Here is a 16,123-nt window from a genome sequence, read left to right on the forward strand (position 1 = left end):
GACAGAAGGGACATCATCTCGTTACTCCTAATGCTCCCCTGCTTACCATAAACAAAGAAAACACGTATTAACTGGCACAAAGAAGTTCCTACAGGACAAATGATTGAAGCTGGCACTTCATCTCAGTGGATCAGCTACAATGACTGAATTACTTCCTTCCCTTGAAAAAACTAATTAAAAGAAATATATCGGGCTCCTATTCTTTTACTAAGAGGTGCTTTCATGGAAACTGAAAAAGGCAAGAATCAGAAAAGGAACTGAGGGTGGATTACAATGATTCCTGCTGTATACAGTGAACTCATTCTGCAGCTCCTGGATGTCAGAATGACAGTCACCAGCAGCTCCACTTAACTGCTGTGAGACAAAGACTTGTGTCTGCACGGCACGGCCATGGAAAGACAGCAGAATTTAATTGTTCATAGCAAATTCAAGGTTATGCCAACAGTTGTATACAAAATTGTGAGTCATGAAGTAACCTTCTGTGTGATTGTACTATACAGGGAAATTTGCCAAAAGAAAGAAGAAAACATATTAGAACAATTCGGGCAACACTTACAAGAAAGCCCAACTGTGGCCAGCTGGACAGAAAGCCCACTGACTTTGAGACTACACAACCCATTTGGAAATGCATAGTACAACTGACCCTATGAGGGCTGCCACATGTCTGCAGGACTGTGTACCAGTGGCATATCAAGAACAACATGCCCCAGAAATACAATGTATGGAGCTTTTACATTTTATATTGCTGGGTTTTATACATTACTTGCTGTGATTAACTGAAAACCCTTCACTATTGCTCGCCATTGGATGTGTAAGACACTTGGTAACAAAAAGATGAGAAAAAAAGTTGAATCTTTGTTTTTTTTCCAGTAATGTTTTCCTTCATGACACATTCAAAGGGCAGCACTACCCTCGTGTCTTGTTTCACCATTCCATCTGGCCAAGGAAAGGTCCATGTTGCCAACAACTCTCCACCCTGGGCAACTCTTCTGCGCACTTATGCATCGGTCTCATTAACAACAACACTCATGTTCTGCAGTATTGCCAGGAGTACTGTAACGTGTTCTGCTGCTTTATGATCCTGAATCAGTTGCCTACTTCTTCCTGCAAGCATCCCGCTGGGGATGAGCCGGATCAGGACCCACGGCACAGTGAGCACAGCAAGGAGGGCCCCCACATCATCCTGAAAAGAGAAGAGGGCTGCAACCAAGGATCCAGCACAGCTCTCTCCATCTACTTTGTGTCTAGCAGCCATCAAAAGAAAGAAATGAACAAGGAAACGTCACCTCCCACTCTCGCCCAAATACAAGCACTCATTTTCTTTACAAAATACAATGGAAATATCTACTTGTTTCTCTATTCTGGCATTTTCCACCTAGAGCAGACAGATTGTTTTTTATTTAGTTTGTTGTAGTTGCCTTAGATTAATTTACATTGCCACTGGGAATGAGGACTATTATTCACTCTTCACTCAATACATCCTACTCACAAAAAGCTCACCAAGAAGACATACAAGCAAATTCCTACCTAGTAGAAAGCAACTATAATTTTTAAGAGTTCATTTGGTCCCATCTCCTAATGTAAAATGGACACTGAATAAATTGTGGATACATAAACAAACCGGCAGACACATTTTCTGACAATGAGCCCATTTTTCAAAGGAAGTCATAAAATCCATGATGATGAAGTGCACTCCTCCCTTTTTCATCTCATGATGAAGTGCTCTGGTGCAGAGGAAACAACCTGATGTTTTCCTGTCTCACAATGCAGCCATTAGTGAGGCGGGACGGCCCGGTGACGCACTGAACACAGCAGAGGAAGGCAGCACCCCAGTGTCCCCATCAGACAGCAGTGGGCCAGGGGAGGAGGTAAAGACAAAAAGCCTCCGTTTAGATCACAAGACTCACGCTGTGAAAAAGAGAGGGAAAGAAGCCAAGCAGATCCCAATCTATCCCCAAGGAGTTTAAAACTAACTGCCTTTAAACAGATTTTATTATTGGAAAGGAATTCAAACCATAACTACATATTGCAAAATGATAGACCGAGGAGTCAAAAAACCTAAACACAACAGACGTGTAGGACCCAAGGCAGTACAAACGCACCCGAACGCACCCAATAACCCTGCACAGGTTAATGCAAATACTCATCAACTGAGCTTCTATGCAGAATTAAAGTCTCTTTAGAACAGTGGAGCCTGCAACAACAAGCCATAATTTCACCTTAATATCTCCTAACAGGATAGCAATTATTTTACTCCAGCAGCAAATGTGCTGCATTTGAGTGAAGTTCCTTCTGGAATAGCAATTAATAAAACCACCACATATATGCTGGGAAGCGTTCATTCACCACCACGTGGAGCCTTCTGCCTGTCTGAGGAGTGAGGCAAGGCTGCTCCCTTGGCCAGAAGTTTTGCTGGGGCTCTGCCAGTTGCTCCTTCTATTGCACTGAGTGAACCACTCCACCATGCCTTCACTGCTCATCTTTTTTGTTTTTGGCTGTGTTTTCCAGTTTTCTTTTGGCCTGTTTGCATACTCGGGGTCACAGTTGCTGTTGATGCTGTAAACGCTACAGATAGTTGAATGTAACTATTGCAATAAAGCAGGTTTAGGAGAAAGTCACTCCTTTAATAGCAGAGTGGTACCAAAATAGGAAAATCACAATCTCACTATACTACCTGCCTGTTTGAGGATGCTTCTTCCAATAAGAGGGTCATTACTCACTTTCTCTCATTTCTCAGTGGCAACCCAAATTAAAAGACAGCCATCCATCCTGGAGCTGCAGTCACTAATCCTCCAGGTGGAATCACTGCTCCTGCCACACTTCTTGTGGATAACTTTGTTTTAAAGCCAAGCGTTATCACAGTATTTCACTCAAATGGCCACAACCTTCCTCCAAGTTACCTCTGGATATAGTGCCCATCTCTCTGCCTTGGGTGCAACTGGGTACTTGTCTCCCATTGACATGTGTTGATCCAGAGGTAGCGATGATACACACAGGTTTACCTGGATGCCTACATGGCACTCCCTGATGCTTGGACATGAAATGACATCTCCCTCAGTCGTGGGCCTGCTGATGCTCCAAGAGTTCTCTGGCAACAACTCGGGCAAGCTGAAGTTTCAACACACGAGACTGAACTCCTGTTAATTGTTAACTCCTTTTAATTGCTCCTGTTAGTTTCTTCCTCAAAGACCTACACACCTAACTACCTGTTTGTAGATAGCGTACCATTTTTCCTCTACTGTTAACAACTGCATAAGCTTGCTTATCACAGGTTACATCAGACATGCTGTTTTTACAGCAACTAGATGAGGTATCAGGATGTCTGAGAATTCAGCACACTGACTTGAATCCAAAGGTGAAGCATCTACCACTGAAACACAGGAGAACCTATTAGCTCTGTGACTTATGACTAAGAAAAGCGAGCCCAGGTATGGCTTTCCTCTTTCTCATTATTTTCCTTTAGCACCTTCTGTAATAACGTGTCAAAAGGAAAGCCATGCAGAATCCATTTGTCTTTTGAAGACTGTCTACTTACAATTATCAGGCTCCTTTTTTGGGTGGGGGAAGAGAAGGGAAAGGAAGGGAAATGATCACTGCGAAGAAATGCTCCATCAAGGTATTTCTAATGCAGTAAGAACACTGACAATTGGTAGGTAGTTTCAGTACAGAAATTAGGCAGATTTCTATGCATATTACTAAAAAAATGGGAGCCATCTTTAATTGTTAGATTTATTTAATTCCCATACAGTATGAAAACCGTAAGTCTCTTTGGGATATACTGTCAACAAAGATGGGAAAATATGAGATGTCAGAAGCAAGTCTTCTCCTAGGTTCAGCTATTCAACCATACGAATCCTATTACACACGCAACCAAACTGAAAACCAATCCTTTTTCCTCCAAATGGCATTCAGCCGTCTCTGATATTACTGTATAATTTAGCAACCCTGAAATATTAGCAACCAATTAAGGCCATATCCAAGCTTTTGTTCCCTCCCTCTGGTGTGAGACTGACACAATCTGACATTTTCCTGTAAAACATGAGGCCAGGATCAATTACAAATTAAGGCTACTTCTGTCAATTTTCACGGCCTTGTTTGTGAATAATAATGGAACTGCCTTCAGAGGTCAGAACAGATATCAGGCTAGAGCTCATTCTTCCTATTGTCTTCTCCACGTTAACAGGAATCATCAAAAAACCCTAAAAACAACCATCCCTCGCAACACAGAGAAAGTATCCTCTGTCTCCAGTTGTTGTTTCCCACCATGATAACGTTTGTTTTCATCCAGTACCTACAGGTCATCTAATAGCAGGGAAACAGCCATCGCCACTCCACCCATCTGGAGATGGGCACATCAAATGCACTCTCCTTTGCTCAAGCTGTGTATGGTTCTGGTTTCAGGTAATATGGATTGCTGACAGTATGTTAGCTGGTAAGGCAGAAGCCAAGCAGATAAAAACAACAGTTACATACAATGAAAGGGGATAAACAGGAAAGGAAATCGGTGGATGTGGTAAGTGATATTACAGGAAGTGTATTTGCATCTATTAGACATTCTGGCGACAAAAAAAACAAGCCTTTAGCTATTGAACTGAGAAGCTCTATGTATGTTCAAGCTAACCTGGAAGAGATGATTTAACAAGAGATTAAACCCTCTCATCCTCTTCCATCATTGTCCAAGCTCAATTACTGCCTGACCAGCGACACTCAGGCTTTATACAGCACCCTTCTACTTCACTTATTCTGGGTTATAATAAATACAGGATAGATAAAGGGTAGGAAGCATCTATTAATATCTGTTGAGTGTTCCTCAAAATACAGCAGAGCTTTTTGCTACTACAAGCTCTGTCTGCCTCCACCTAATACTTCCTATATATTGCCCCCCTTTACAGTATGACGTATAATTTCTTTGAACGCAAGTATCTTTTAACCATTAATTTTACTCATAATAAAACTAAAGAGCTGATAAACTGCCCAACTGTTTCGAAGTTTAACTGCAACCATCACAACCTGTATTTCATAGAGTTACAGAACATCCAGAGTTGGAAGGGACCCACAAGGATCACTGAGTTCAACTCCTCTACTTGTGCTGAGCACGCTCAAATGTAAGAAGTCACGGAGCAGTCCATCTGATCTGCATATCCTCATGAGGTTTCAAATTTCTTTGCCAAGTCAGCTGTAAATACGGTCATAAAACAAGAAATGAAAACGAATAAGCACAATCAAAGCATCCTATAAACTCTGCAATGCCTTCCTGCTTTCACCACGCACCGGCAAATACTAATCTATTACTAATTTAAGCTAAATTAGAGCAATTCATTTAAAGTGCGTGCCAGCTTTAAACATGAACAGTCCACTGAATGCGGGAACTATTTCAGTCACTGTTTTATTAAGTCAAAATATGAGAAGTTTGGGATCAACCAGCTGGACTTCCCAAAACAGCCACACCTAAGTGGGGACCTTGAGAAGGGTCACTTCTTAAATGGGGATGGAAGCATGAAAGGAATCTAACTGAATTCAAACTTCTTTCCACAACACCGAACATACACGCGGCCAAAAGAAGCAATAATGGTGATTTTCATGGAGGAAGACTAGCTAAGCAATGTAAATTAAAATCAAAATTAACATGAAGAAAAGGTTTCCAGCATTAAAGAGGAGAACATACTGCTATGTTTACAGAAAATTAGCAATAAAGTGTACACAGCCAGTAGCAAAATATTCCCAGGCTTTGGCTTTGGTTTTACAAAACACTGTCTGAAGTCAGTTTGAGCTTTCAGATGCTGTTTACGTTCCTCCAGCACAATTTTCAAGATGAGCCGTACAAGCTGTTCAGCTATCATTCAGACGGAGCCATTTTGATATTTTCAGACAGGGACTGAGACAGCAAGTTTGGAAATCGTTCCCCTACTTTTAACACGAGCGCTGTCGTCGTTTTTACGAGCTTCATTATGCACGCAGTAGTGGGGTCAGATCTCCTGCATTCATTGCTGTTGGGGTGTCTATCTACAGGACCATAGGGTTTCTTCCATTTAAAAACATGATGATTTATGCACGCACACATTTTTATGTATGTAGATATGTGTGCATAGAGAAGAACAGAGCTCACGTGCAGCGCTGTTTGAGGAAATGCCTTGGATTTTATAACACGATAACTGCCCTTGAGCAGCCTAATTATGCTAAGTGGCATATATCACAGAGAAGCTATCTAGCTCAAATACCATAACCCCATAACATTCTGTCCTGTCTTCTAAATTTCAAACACAATTTCTGACAAAGCGTGACAAACTCTGTTTGAATGGGGTGCTCTCATTAAACAGCCTTAAGGTCTGCTGATTGAAAACCCACACAGCTACATGTTGATATAGGACAGGCAAACGTGGGATCCCTCCAGGGGAGAAGCAATCACCCTGCTAGCCTTGTCCCTAGGGATCCCCACCTCAGTAGAGTTTCTCTCCTCCTGCTTTTAGCATTCCCTCCCCATAGCAGACCCCAGCACTCTCCCAGTCTCCCCCAGGTTCTGAGTTAGCAGCAGTGGGTGCACAAGGCACGGAGCAGCTGTCAGGGCTCGTTACTTTGCTCACATCCCCTGAGATCCGCAATCCAATTTTTGAGTACTTTTTCTTCTTTACAGAAAATCAGAATTCCTGGCTACCAGGGCTTGCAGTTCTTACCACTCAGTTTCAATCCACAAATCATTTCTTCTCTGGTAGACTTCTGAACGCTGCTCACGGAGCCACAGGGACCCCTTCTGATTTTCCTTGCATTAAGACACATAAAATTGTACTAGACAGGAAGAACACAGAGACACTGTTTTTTATCAGTGAAAAAGTAGAACAGGTTTCAGGAAGAATACCCAGCAGAGCCCTTCCCTTTCATTCAGATGGCTTTTTTCCCACCTTGCTCTGACATTTCATCCACCTGCGTGTTTTCCAAGTACATCCACAGTCCCAGCTCCGTAACTACAAAGATTGACAAAATATTTACAGTATCACCTTGAAAACAATATTAAACACCCTTGATTCGCAGCACGTGGCTGCATACAAAATACTTTTAAAATGATCTTTTTTAGATGCGAAAGAGCCTGAGAGATTGCATTTGATATCTGTGACATCACCCAAAATAGGTCCTGAACACGAGAGCTGCCTCAGGGCTTGAACCAGACAAAGGGCAGCCATCAAATTTATGTTACTACTAATATATGGAAAAACACCCAAAAGTGCAACTTTTTTGAGTCAGTGCACAAACAAGCCTGTTGGTGCCAACTTTTCTATTTCTTTCAGCCAACATTTATCAAAAAGAAATGGCCTTTACCTCCTCCGACAGAATAATGGAACCTACAGACATGGAAATGTGGAGTATTTCATGTATCTTGATTTACATAAGGCTTTCGACTTTGCCTCCCAGGACATTTTCAAAAGCAAGCAAATACGTTCCAGATGAGGCTACTACAAAAGGGGATTCATAACCGGTTGGAAAAAAAAATCAGCCTCAGAACAGTTCTCAATGCTTCAGTGTCAGAACAAGAAGCGATATTGAGCTTGGATGTACGGGATGTATGCTGACTTCCATATGATTCGATACATATACTCTTAGTTTTGCTTTTTTTTTTCTTCTTTAACCAGCCCAGATGATAGCTTAGAGAGAAACTTGTAATATTTATATGAATGCAATGCCGGGAGGGCTGCAAGCACACTGAAGGGCATGTTTAGAATTTCAAAGCATTTTGTCAAAGTGGAGAAACAGCCTGAAAACAGCAAAGATTCGTCACTCGACAAGTTAAGCAAAAAGGGATATTATGTCTGTGATAACAGATCACAAGCTGAGATGAGCCCGTGGTGCTGCAGAGAGAAAGAAAAAAAGAAGCAATTGTCATCCTCTGAAAGAGCTACAAGCTGGAAGACAGAAAAGCAAGTTGAAGAGTTAAAGTAAGGGAGGTCACGGTTAGAAATTAAAACACGTCCAGTCTCTACTTTCTGTGATAAAGATTTTGAGAAGTCTGCTCCAAAATTCAGGCTTATTTTCCCCATTCCCGACATCAGTCAAATGCACAGAGAGCGGTGCTGACTCCTGGCCTGCAATTCTACACGGCTGTGCTTTCAATCACTGCGGCGGTCAGCTGTAATAAAAATTACTTCCCATAGTGTTAAATATGATGCTGTGAATCCAAAACGTTCCCTCCCAAGATCAGAACATCTGCCATAAGGAGCACTAACAGACTTACTTCTCTGTGTTCTCTTCTGCCTTAACAAGTGCATGGAAATCCTGTCTCTCAGCAATAAAACACAGTGCCTTCAGCAATGCACTGACAGCTTTCTATTTTAAGTAGTAGACCTCCTTGATGTATTGCTTCCTCTTTTGAGGAACATTTGTTGCAGAGACCACAAGCTGCTTAGGCTGCCTCACTGTCACCTGTTTTCCTGTACCTGAATCATTGCTTGCAGATTGGAAAACTCAGTGAACCTTAACAAATAACATTCTGAATTGTGCTATTTATATTTCATGGTTGAAGAGTGAGCACACTCCATCTGTATAAAGGATCCTCCTTCCCAGAGAAGTTACATCTGAGTTTTGACTACTGAGAAGGTGACAATCCAACTAGAACTAGAACTCTCCTCAGCCAGCATCGAGCTGCTGGAGTGTAGAATCCACTGGCTGGGAGAATTCAAGTCTGGGTCAGCCTGAAGGAACCTCCATCAAAAACACCCCTGCAGCATAGAAATGGACTTCTGGCACAACCCCAGCTGAAACGAGCCGACTCCAGAAAAGGCTGACTGTGTTTTTGATGTTCTCCACCATGCTGCAGGTCAGGCAAGCCCCAACCCCTACTAGAAGTGCTGTAACCTCACTTGCACCGCTATGAGACTTCAGAGAGCTCACAGCCGAACGCTGGCAGAAAAGTATCAGCACAAAATGCAATTATTCATGCAGCAGTAGTCCTGCGCAGAATTCAATTACACAAAGAGAATATGAATTTTAAGTCAATAAATGATGTCTTCAAAACTCTCTGAGAATTAAGATTCACAGAAGGTAATTCAGTGGAGGAATTAATATCACACAGTGCAACCCAAGCGGTGGAACGCTTTCATCAAATTTGGTTTTCAGTGTCAAACTGTGCCTCCAATAGCACACATTCAAATTTCTCACAAGGAGATCAGCAGAAAAATACATACTACTAAATAGTCCTAATTTGACTTAAGACTATAAACAAAGGTAAATGGGGCTGTTCACACCTCTCAGACTGACACTTCCTGAATAATAGAATACTATTAGCAAGGAGAGATCCCAAGAGATGATCCCTGCTTGAACCAGAGACACCCTGGATGAGGTTGCTCAAGGTCTTGTCTAGGTACTGAGTACAACAGCTCCAGGAATGCAGGTTGCACAGCCTTCAAGGCTCCTGGCAGCCACTTTTGCAGCTTGTGGGGTCCCTCTCTCTGCTCCTCCCAGTTGGGTACACAACCTGCAAACTGCCTGAGGCTGTTCTCTGCCCATCATCCCACCACTGCTGATGAATACTGTCCCAGTATTAAGACCAAAAATGCCCTCACACCACTGGTTATGATACTGAGAGCCTAGTGGGGCAGGCAGTCCAACACATCCCACCGCCCACCCCCCCAGGCCAGATTTCCCAGTTAGCTGCAGAAATACTATGGGAGCTTGTGCATAGGATATATCCACTCCTCTTCTCTTGACCACGTATTCAACCTTTTCACTTTAGAGGGTTGTCAGAACAGGAGCAATTTGCCCTTGGTAATCCATGATGGATTTTCCCAGTCATCAGCATCTCCTTCATCTCCTCAGCATCCAGAGGTATTTGTCCCAAAAGTTTCCTCAAATGGGTCCACCTCCAGATGATGTCTTAGTTCCAACCCTGCACACATCCAGGCAATGTCCCTCAGTTTTCTGTGTTAGCTTCCAACTTCTATGTCCTTCCTTTTTGTTGTTGTTTCTGCTCTGTTTGAAGCTCCTTCTTCATCCCTTATTGGTCTCCTGGCCACATAAATTTCCTGTCAGAATGTCCTGTCCTCAAGTCCCAGGCTGTAATTCTGCTACTTGTTTTGCCCACTTCTCCTACATGCCAAAATTCAAGCACCTCATGATGGCTACTACCGTGTCTGCTCTGACCCCTGTCATAACAGCAGGTTCAGCACATCATCACTACCGCTCATCCAGTCGCACACAGATACATTTGCATCAAGAAATTGTCCAACATGCCCCACAACCCCCCTGCATGTCCTGCCACACCACCAGGCTGCCATTCCAGCACATACCACATGATAAAGGACAACTCCATAAACCCCATGGGCTGCAATCATGAGACTTTCTGCAGCTGTGTAAAGAAGGCTTCATCTATCACTTTCCCTTGATTATTTGGTCACTATTGATATTAGCTTTTTAGGATGTGTGAAAACGTTGCCCTTCCATGCTCTGATCCTTACACATAAACTCTTGACTGGCTCACCATCCTCTCCAAAACAAGGCTGCAAGTGTTCATGTCAGCACACATGCACAAGTATCATGCTTGCTTCCTCACCCTCCATCCTGTGACACTATCCCAATGCATCTCTGCAATCTCAAAGGCCTCACAGCTCTTCATCTCCATGCAGACTCCTCCAATTCCTCCTCCATGTTTCCCATGCTAGTAATATTAATTCACAAGCAGAACATCTTTTCTTGGCAATGGCCTGTTTTTCAAGAGAATCTGAAGTTTAAAGAGATGGAAAGTTCCAATATAAAAAACCATGATGTGGCAGACAACTGGATATCGGCACCATTCAACTCACTCACTTCAAGACCTCAGATCCATCCAGCTCCCAGAGATGGCACAGAATGGCAGACACCAACTTCTGCAGTACACAAGTACAAATGCACTCAGCGTACTATGCTTACTTTGGAATTTTGAAGGCGATGAATTGCATCTCAGCTCATGTTTTGAAACTCTTCTCTAAATAACATGCCATATTTGTTTACAGTCAGTGGTTTTTCTTTATACGGCGCTCAATAATCACTCCTTTTTTTGGTGCCTGAGTACTTGTCAAACGCCTATCACATGGGGGTGACAGGGAACCATCTGCCTCCTCCCCAGAGGCACCTCCTTTTACTTATTGCCACCTGTTCTTTTTTCCACTCCCAAACGGCAACTCTCAGCAACGCCAGATCCACTGGAAAAGGCCGGGCTACAGGTCCTGCCTGAATTTTTCAGCCTTGTCACTAGCATTTAACCTCCGCAACCAAAACCCAAATGTATCCATTACTGAGCTTCTCACAGCCACAGGTTCACACAAAATAATGCTGTAAAAAGGACAACAGGAAATAGCTTCGTTATGATTCAGCGAGCATATTAGCATCCATAGACTGGAAAACTGATGAGGTCAGAGGGTGACCCACCAGACAATAATCATTAGTTTCAAAATGGAAATCAGGTAGAAATTCCCTTTCTTTTGGTAGTTCTCTTCTAAACTTATTGGCATAATTACGGAATTTGAAAGTAAAGCAGTCACTCCAGTGAGCCTTCAGATGGCCCTCGTTGTCTGTTGCCAGTCAGTTCTGTTACTATTTTCCACGAGTCCCTTCTACATACATTGCAAGCTTTTCAGAATTCCACGCAAATACAAAACAGACCAACCCAAAAGAAACCTGTGCCTGACCAACAACTGTGTGCAAGCCTGCAAGCACACAGTTCTGTGTCACTATGTTTGAGGCAAGGTGAGGAATTAAAATAGTGCTTCCTCTGAAGCCAGTGTTTAAATACTGAAAGCCTTCTGTTGCAGCAGATAAGCACATTATGTATTTTATGCCTACTGTATTTAAAAATGATGCAACCACCTAAGACTGAAGGCAATATAATGTGATATTCTACTTCCAGACACTCAGCAGCCCTTCCAGCAGGCAACAGCAGCACTCCAGGCAGCACAAACCAACACGAGTCGATTTCTAAATGAAGGGTCCAGGACAAAACAAGTCAGCGCACAGAAAAGACAATTAAGACCTGATCCAATATGCAAAGTGCAAATGGAGAACACTTTCATTGGTTTAATTCTATTTAACCTTTTTCAGACCATCTCCCTCAGAGCCTGAGTGCCTTTTCCTTTCTAACTGCTCACATTCATCCCCTACGGCAGCCAAATGTCGTCTTCCTCACAGGCAATTATATCATAATCAATGCCACACTCCATTTATAGATGCCCACAAATAGTCCATTTCTTCAGCATAAAGAATTCATGTGGCCTGGCTGTCGGACAAACACTGTAATGCTTCTATTTTCTAATATAAATTTACTTTATTAAAGAACAACTTGACATGGCAACTCAAAGAGCTGCTACCTGCATGCAGATAGTCCAGATGTTTCCCAGTTCCATTTAGGAAGGAGAAAATAGAAGAGAAAGGGAAGGGAACAGCCTGCTAACTGGGAAGGATAACTTCAGTGAACACATAATCAACATTTCTTCACTGAAATTACTTTTCAAATTGCCAAGGCAGCTAATTCTCATCATCAGGTGTGGACTTTAAGAAAAATAGTTTTCTGAAATAATGATCAAAGTATTCTGTTCTTTTCTGTTCAACTTAGAGGGTTTTATTTTCATACCAAGTTAGATGTTGTGAAAGAACTGAAGTATATATCCTGCTTTCACTCCCTTTCCCTGAGTTATCTTTCCACCTTCACCGTTCATATATTGTGACAAGGTGCTAAAATAAGATTTCAGATATCCATTTTTTCTTTGACTGAGTATATCGTACCACTTTTCATACATCAGGACTGAATAAGACACAGCATATTCATGTCTAATTACATGACTTGTTATGTCACCATTCAATAGCAAAAAAAATAAATGTACTTTCAGTGATGCACCATGTGATCATCTCTACTGTTGGAGAGCAACAACTAATATGCATCAGCGTTACACTGGGAGTGCATTGTTAAAAACACTGCAGGCCATGTAACAGAATAATTTGACTTCTTGGGTGCACTTTTACACCCAATACGAGACTCCATCAACACTGCATCCATAATCCTTTGGCAGCATGCAAAAGAAAAAGGACAGCATTATAAGGCACAGTCCTTCAGTATAACAGGACGGGTTGCCAGAGTAGAACAGGAAGGAGAAACCATTGGGCATACAACAGGGGGAGGGAAAGGAAGAAGAGTGAGACCACAGGAACTAAAATAACAACAGTAACAACCATTTGTAAACCACCACTGGGAACTGGGCGAAAGTAGAAACTTTGGCAGGGCTTCAAAACCCAGGTGCATAAATTATTCAATATTTTTCAAACTAAAGAAAATATGGAATAATGCTACTGCCTGAATGATTTGGAAACCACTCAGGTGATTCATACTAATGGCAGAAATAAAATTACTTTTAATATTTTTTCTGGCAACGTGGTGACAGTAGGCCATTGCTGGATCCAGCCGCCTAGCAGCAGTGGGAATCCCAGGGCTGTGAGCATTCAAGCTGCTGAATCCAGTGGAAGGCACCTTTCGTTCCCCACGTTATTGTTGAAATATATGCACGTCCTCAGCCATCAATGAAACGTGCCCACTTCCGAAGCAGAAATCAGAAGTTAGAAGTGCACAACTGCTCTACAGAACAACCAGAAAAGAAATGAAAAATCTCGCTTTATAGCACACTCGTAACATTTTACTCTCTGGATGCTGAATGCCAATGCCAGGCCTAGAAGTTTCACATCTGTTAAAATTTCAAGAGTGAAGTTTTATCACGCCTCTAATCAGACCTGGCTGTTCCTGCTAAACCCTTCCATCCAAAAGCTTTGCCGTCAATGGAAGAACACATAAGAAACTGTAATTTTGAAACAGCATCCAAAAAACCCAAGCAACATTAAGTAAAAAATGTACACCGTTAGGGTTTCCCTAATAATTAGTATTTCCCTATTGTCTAACTTATTTTCTTCATCACTCTTACTACTGGTTTTCCTCCTTATGTTCTTATAAACTAATTTCAAGAGCAGCGTGACCTGAAAGATCAAAGCCAGCTGATGCCTTAGTGCTGATATATGAACTACCAACTTTTGTGGAAGGCAACGCTTCTTTTACCTCAACAATAATTATCCTCTTTTAACATTTGAAATACGCAATGCAAGAAATTGTGTGTTTCAGTAACAAAAAGGTGAGCACTGTTAGTAACTCCATGCACTGGAGCTCAGTAACAAATATTTATCTTCAACAAAGTAGGAGCATCCCAACAAACTGTTCTGCACTCACAGCCTGCCAGAATGACAGAGCTTGCTCCTACTTTGCTTGCAACTGATAGCTGAAAAAAAGCTCCTAACATTGGAATGACTCCTAACCCTGGTGTAGAAGACTTCATTTGTTGTGTGCACCATAAGAACGTCGTTCAGTTTTGCAATTGCAGTGATAGTTTTCCATTTGGGTATTTTTCAAAATCTCGGCATACAATTAATTTTTTATTTATTTTTCCAGATTTATGGCTCTGGTTTCTTAATGCACCGAGTATTTCCAAGATAACTTTTAAAATGCAAGGTGAGCCCTTCAGGACCCCTCAGTTCTCCTATTTTGCATGGAGAAATGACACTGAATCCCTCAGTTGATTCAAAAAATTCCCCCAGTGGAGCCAAGTTACAGATAATGTGTCATGTGGAAAAGGCCCCCTGCAGTTGTTCCCCCCTCCATCCATTGGCACTAAAACATCACAGTTTATCTTACCGAGGTCAAGTATTATCAGCTGGGCTCCAGCCTGTGCATTTCCAACATCATTTTCTGCAATGCACTGATAGAATCCTTCATCTGATTTCACCAGACCCAAGACCTGTAGATTATGTTCTTTCTGAGGAGCAAAGGATAAACACAACATTTAAAAATGGGCTGCAATTGCAAAAACAATGGTGTTTTATGACATATTTCTATGATAGGAGAAACTCCCAAACAGTAAAATACAAAAGTGTATTTTGAGTTCCCGTCAGATTTCATCTCCTTTACACTGAATCCTCAAATTATACAGCATCAAAAAGCAGCAGAAGCTCCTACTAATGGCTATCATTTTCTAGCATCACATATCACTACTGGCAAGTCATAACATTCCCACTGCCATTTTTATGATATTTTAAGCACTGAATATAACCACATAACTCACTGTTACAATTCTACAACCTCAGGTATACATAATTATACAGCCATTAAGTTCTAAGCTATGCCTCAGTAATGACTTTCACTACATCTAAAATTTCCCACCCGAAGCACCGGTGCACCAAAACTCACGATCCACAACTCAGTTCTATTTATATTTAAATTCCTGTTTGAAATTGTAATTTTCATCAATCACAGCTGACTGTAACAAACCCCGTTCACAGTGAGCTCACATTTCAACAGGTGCAACCAACAATTTGTGTTTTGTCATCATGCATGCCCCTGTCTCTTATGGAAAGCCTAAGCTACCAAAAAACAGACAATTTCAGCAGCATATTTCAGCATTCCAGTAAATAGACTGAGCTACAGAGCACTGCAGAATTGAAGAAACTAATTAATTCTTCCAGGCACCAAACATCAATAGTATGAAAACAGGAAGCTGGTCCCACGAAAGGGCCTAGCTTCCATGCGTATGTATCATAGAATCATAGGATCACCAAGGTTGGAAAAGACCTCTAAGACCATCCAGTCCAACTGTCCAGCTAGCACCAATAGTTCCCACTAAACCATGTCCCTCGGTATGACATCTAAATGAAAGGACTAAGAGTCAAGTCAATAGCTTAACACGTCCAAAACTGACAACACACTTACAACAATTTTGAAGTAGTCGCTTGGAATCACCACATCTCCATTCTTCACCCATTTCACAGTTGGAGCAGGCTTTCCAGTCACTTCACACTCAAAGACAATGTCCATAGACTCATGAGCATAAATGTTTGCAGGTCGCTTCAGAAACTCAGGAGGAACTGAAAATAACAAGGAAGAAAGACAAGAGATGGTGTTACTATGTAACAAAGGCAAAACTAAGTGATAAAGACTTTTAATAATCAATGGACATAAAACCAAGATGAAACTTTCCTCGGATACCGACTGCTTTAAGTAATGTCTTACAGGCAGGTGTGACCAGTGATGTGTATTCAGTACATCAGAAAGGTTCTTCCTGTAAGAACATACAAGACA

General features: G+C 41.8%; 1 protein-coding gene across 8 annotated transcripts in view; it reads right to left on the reverse strand.

The window, feature by feature from the left end:
- The window catches only part of NEO1 (neogenin 1), a 171,742-nt gene that overhangs the window by 51,106 nt on the left and 104,513 nt on the right, over positions 1-16,123 (reverse strand). For all 8 annotated transcript variants that reach the window (XM_072345274.1, XM_072345273.1, XM_072345277.1 and 5 more), the window contains exons 6-7: positions 15,755-15,909; positions 14,684-14,804 (exon numbers count right to left, since the gene is read on the reverse strand). In XM_072345274.1, coding sequence (XP_072201375.1) covers positions 14,684-14,804; positions 15,755-15,909 — 276 coding nt within the window. The remainder of the gene's footprint in view (positions 1-14,683; positions 14,805-15,754; positions 15,910-16,123) is intronic.

This window comes from Excalfactoria chinensis, chromosome 10 (genome assembly GCF_039878825.1).
Source record: "Excalfactoria chinensis isolate bCotChi1 chromosome 10, bCotChi1.hap2, whole genome shotgun sequence".
NCBI classification, from domain to species: domain Eukaryota; kingdom Metazoa; phylum Chordata; class Aves; order Galliformes; family Phasianidae; genus Excalfactoria; species Excalfactoria chinensis.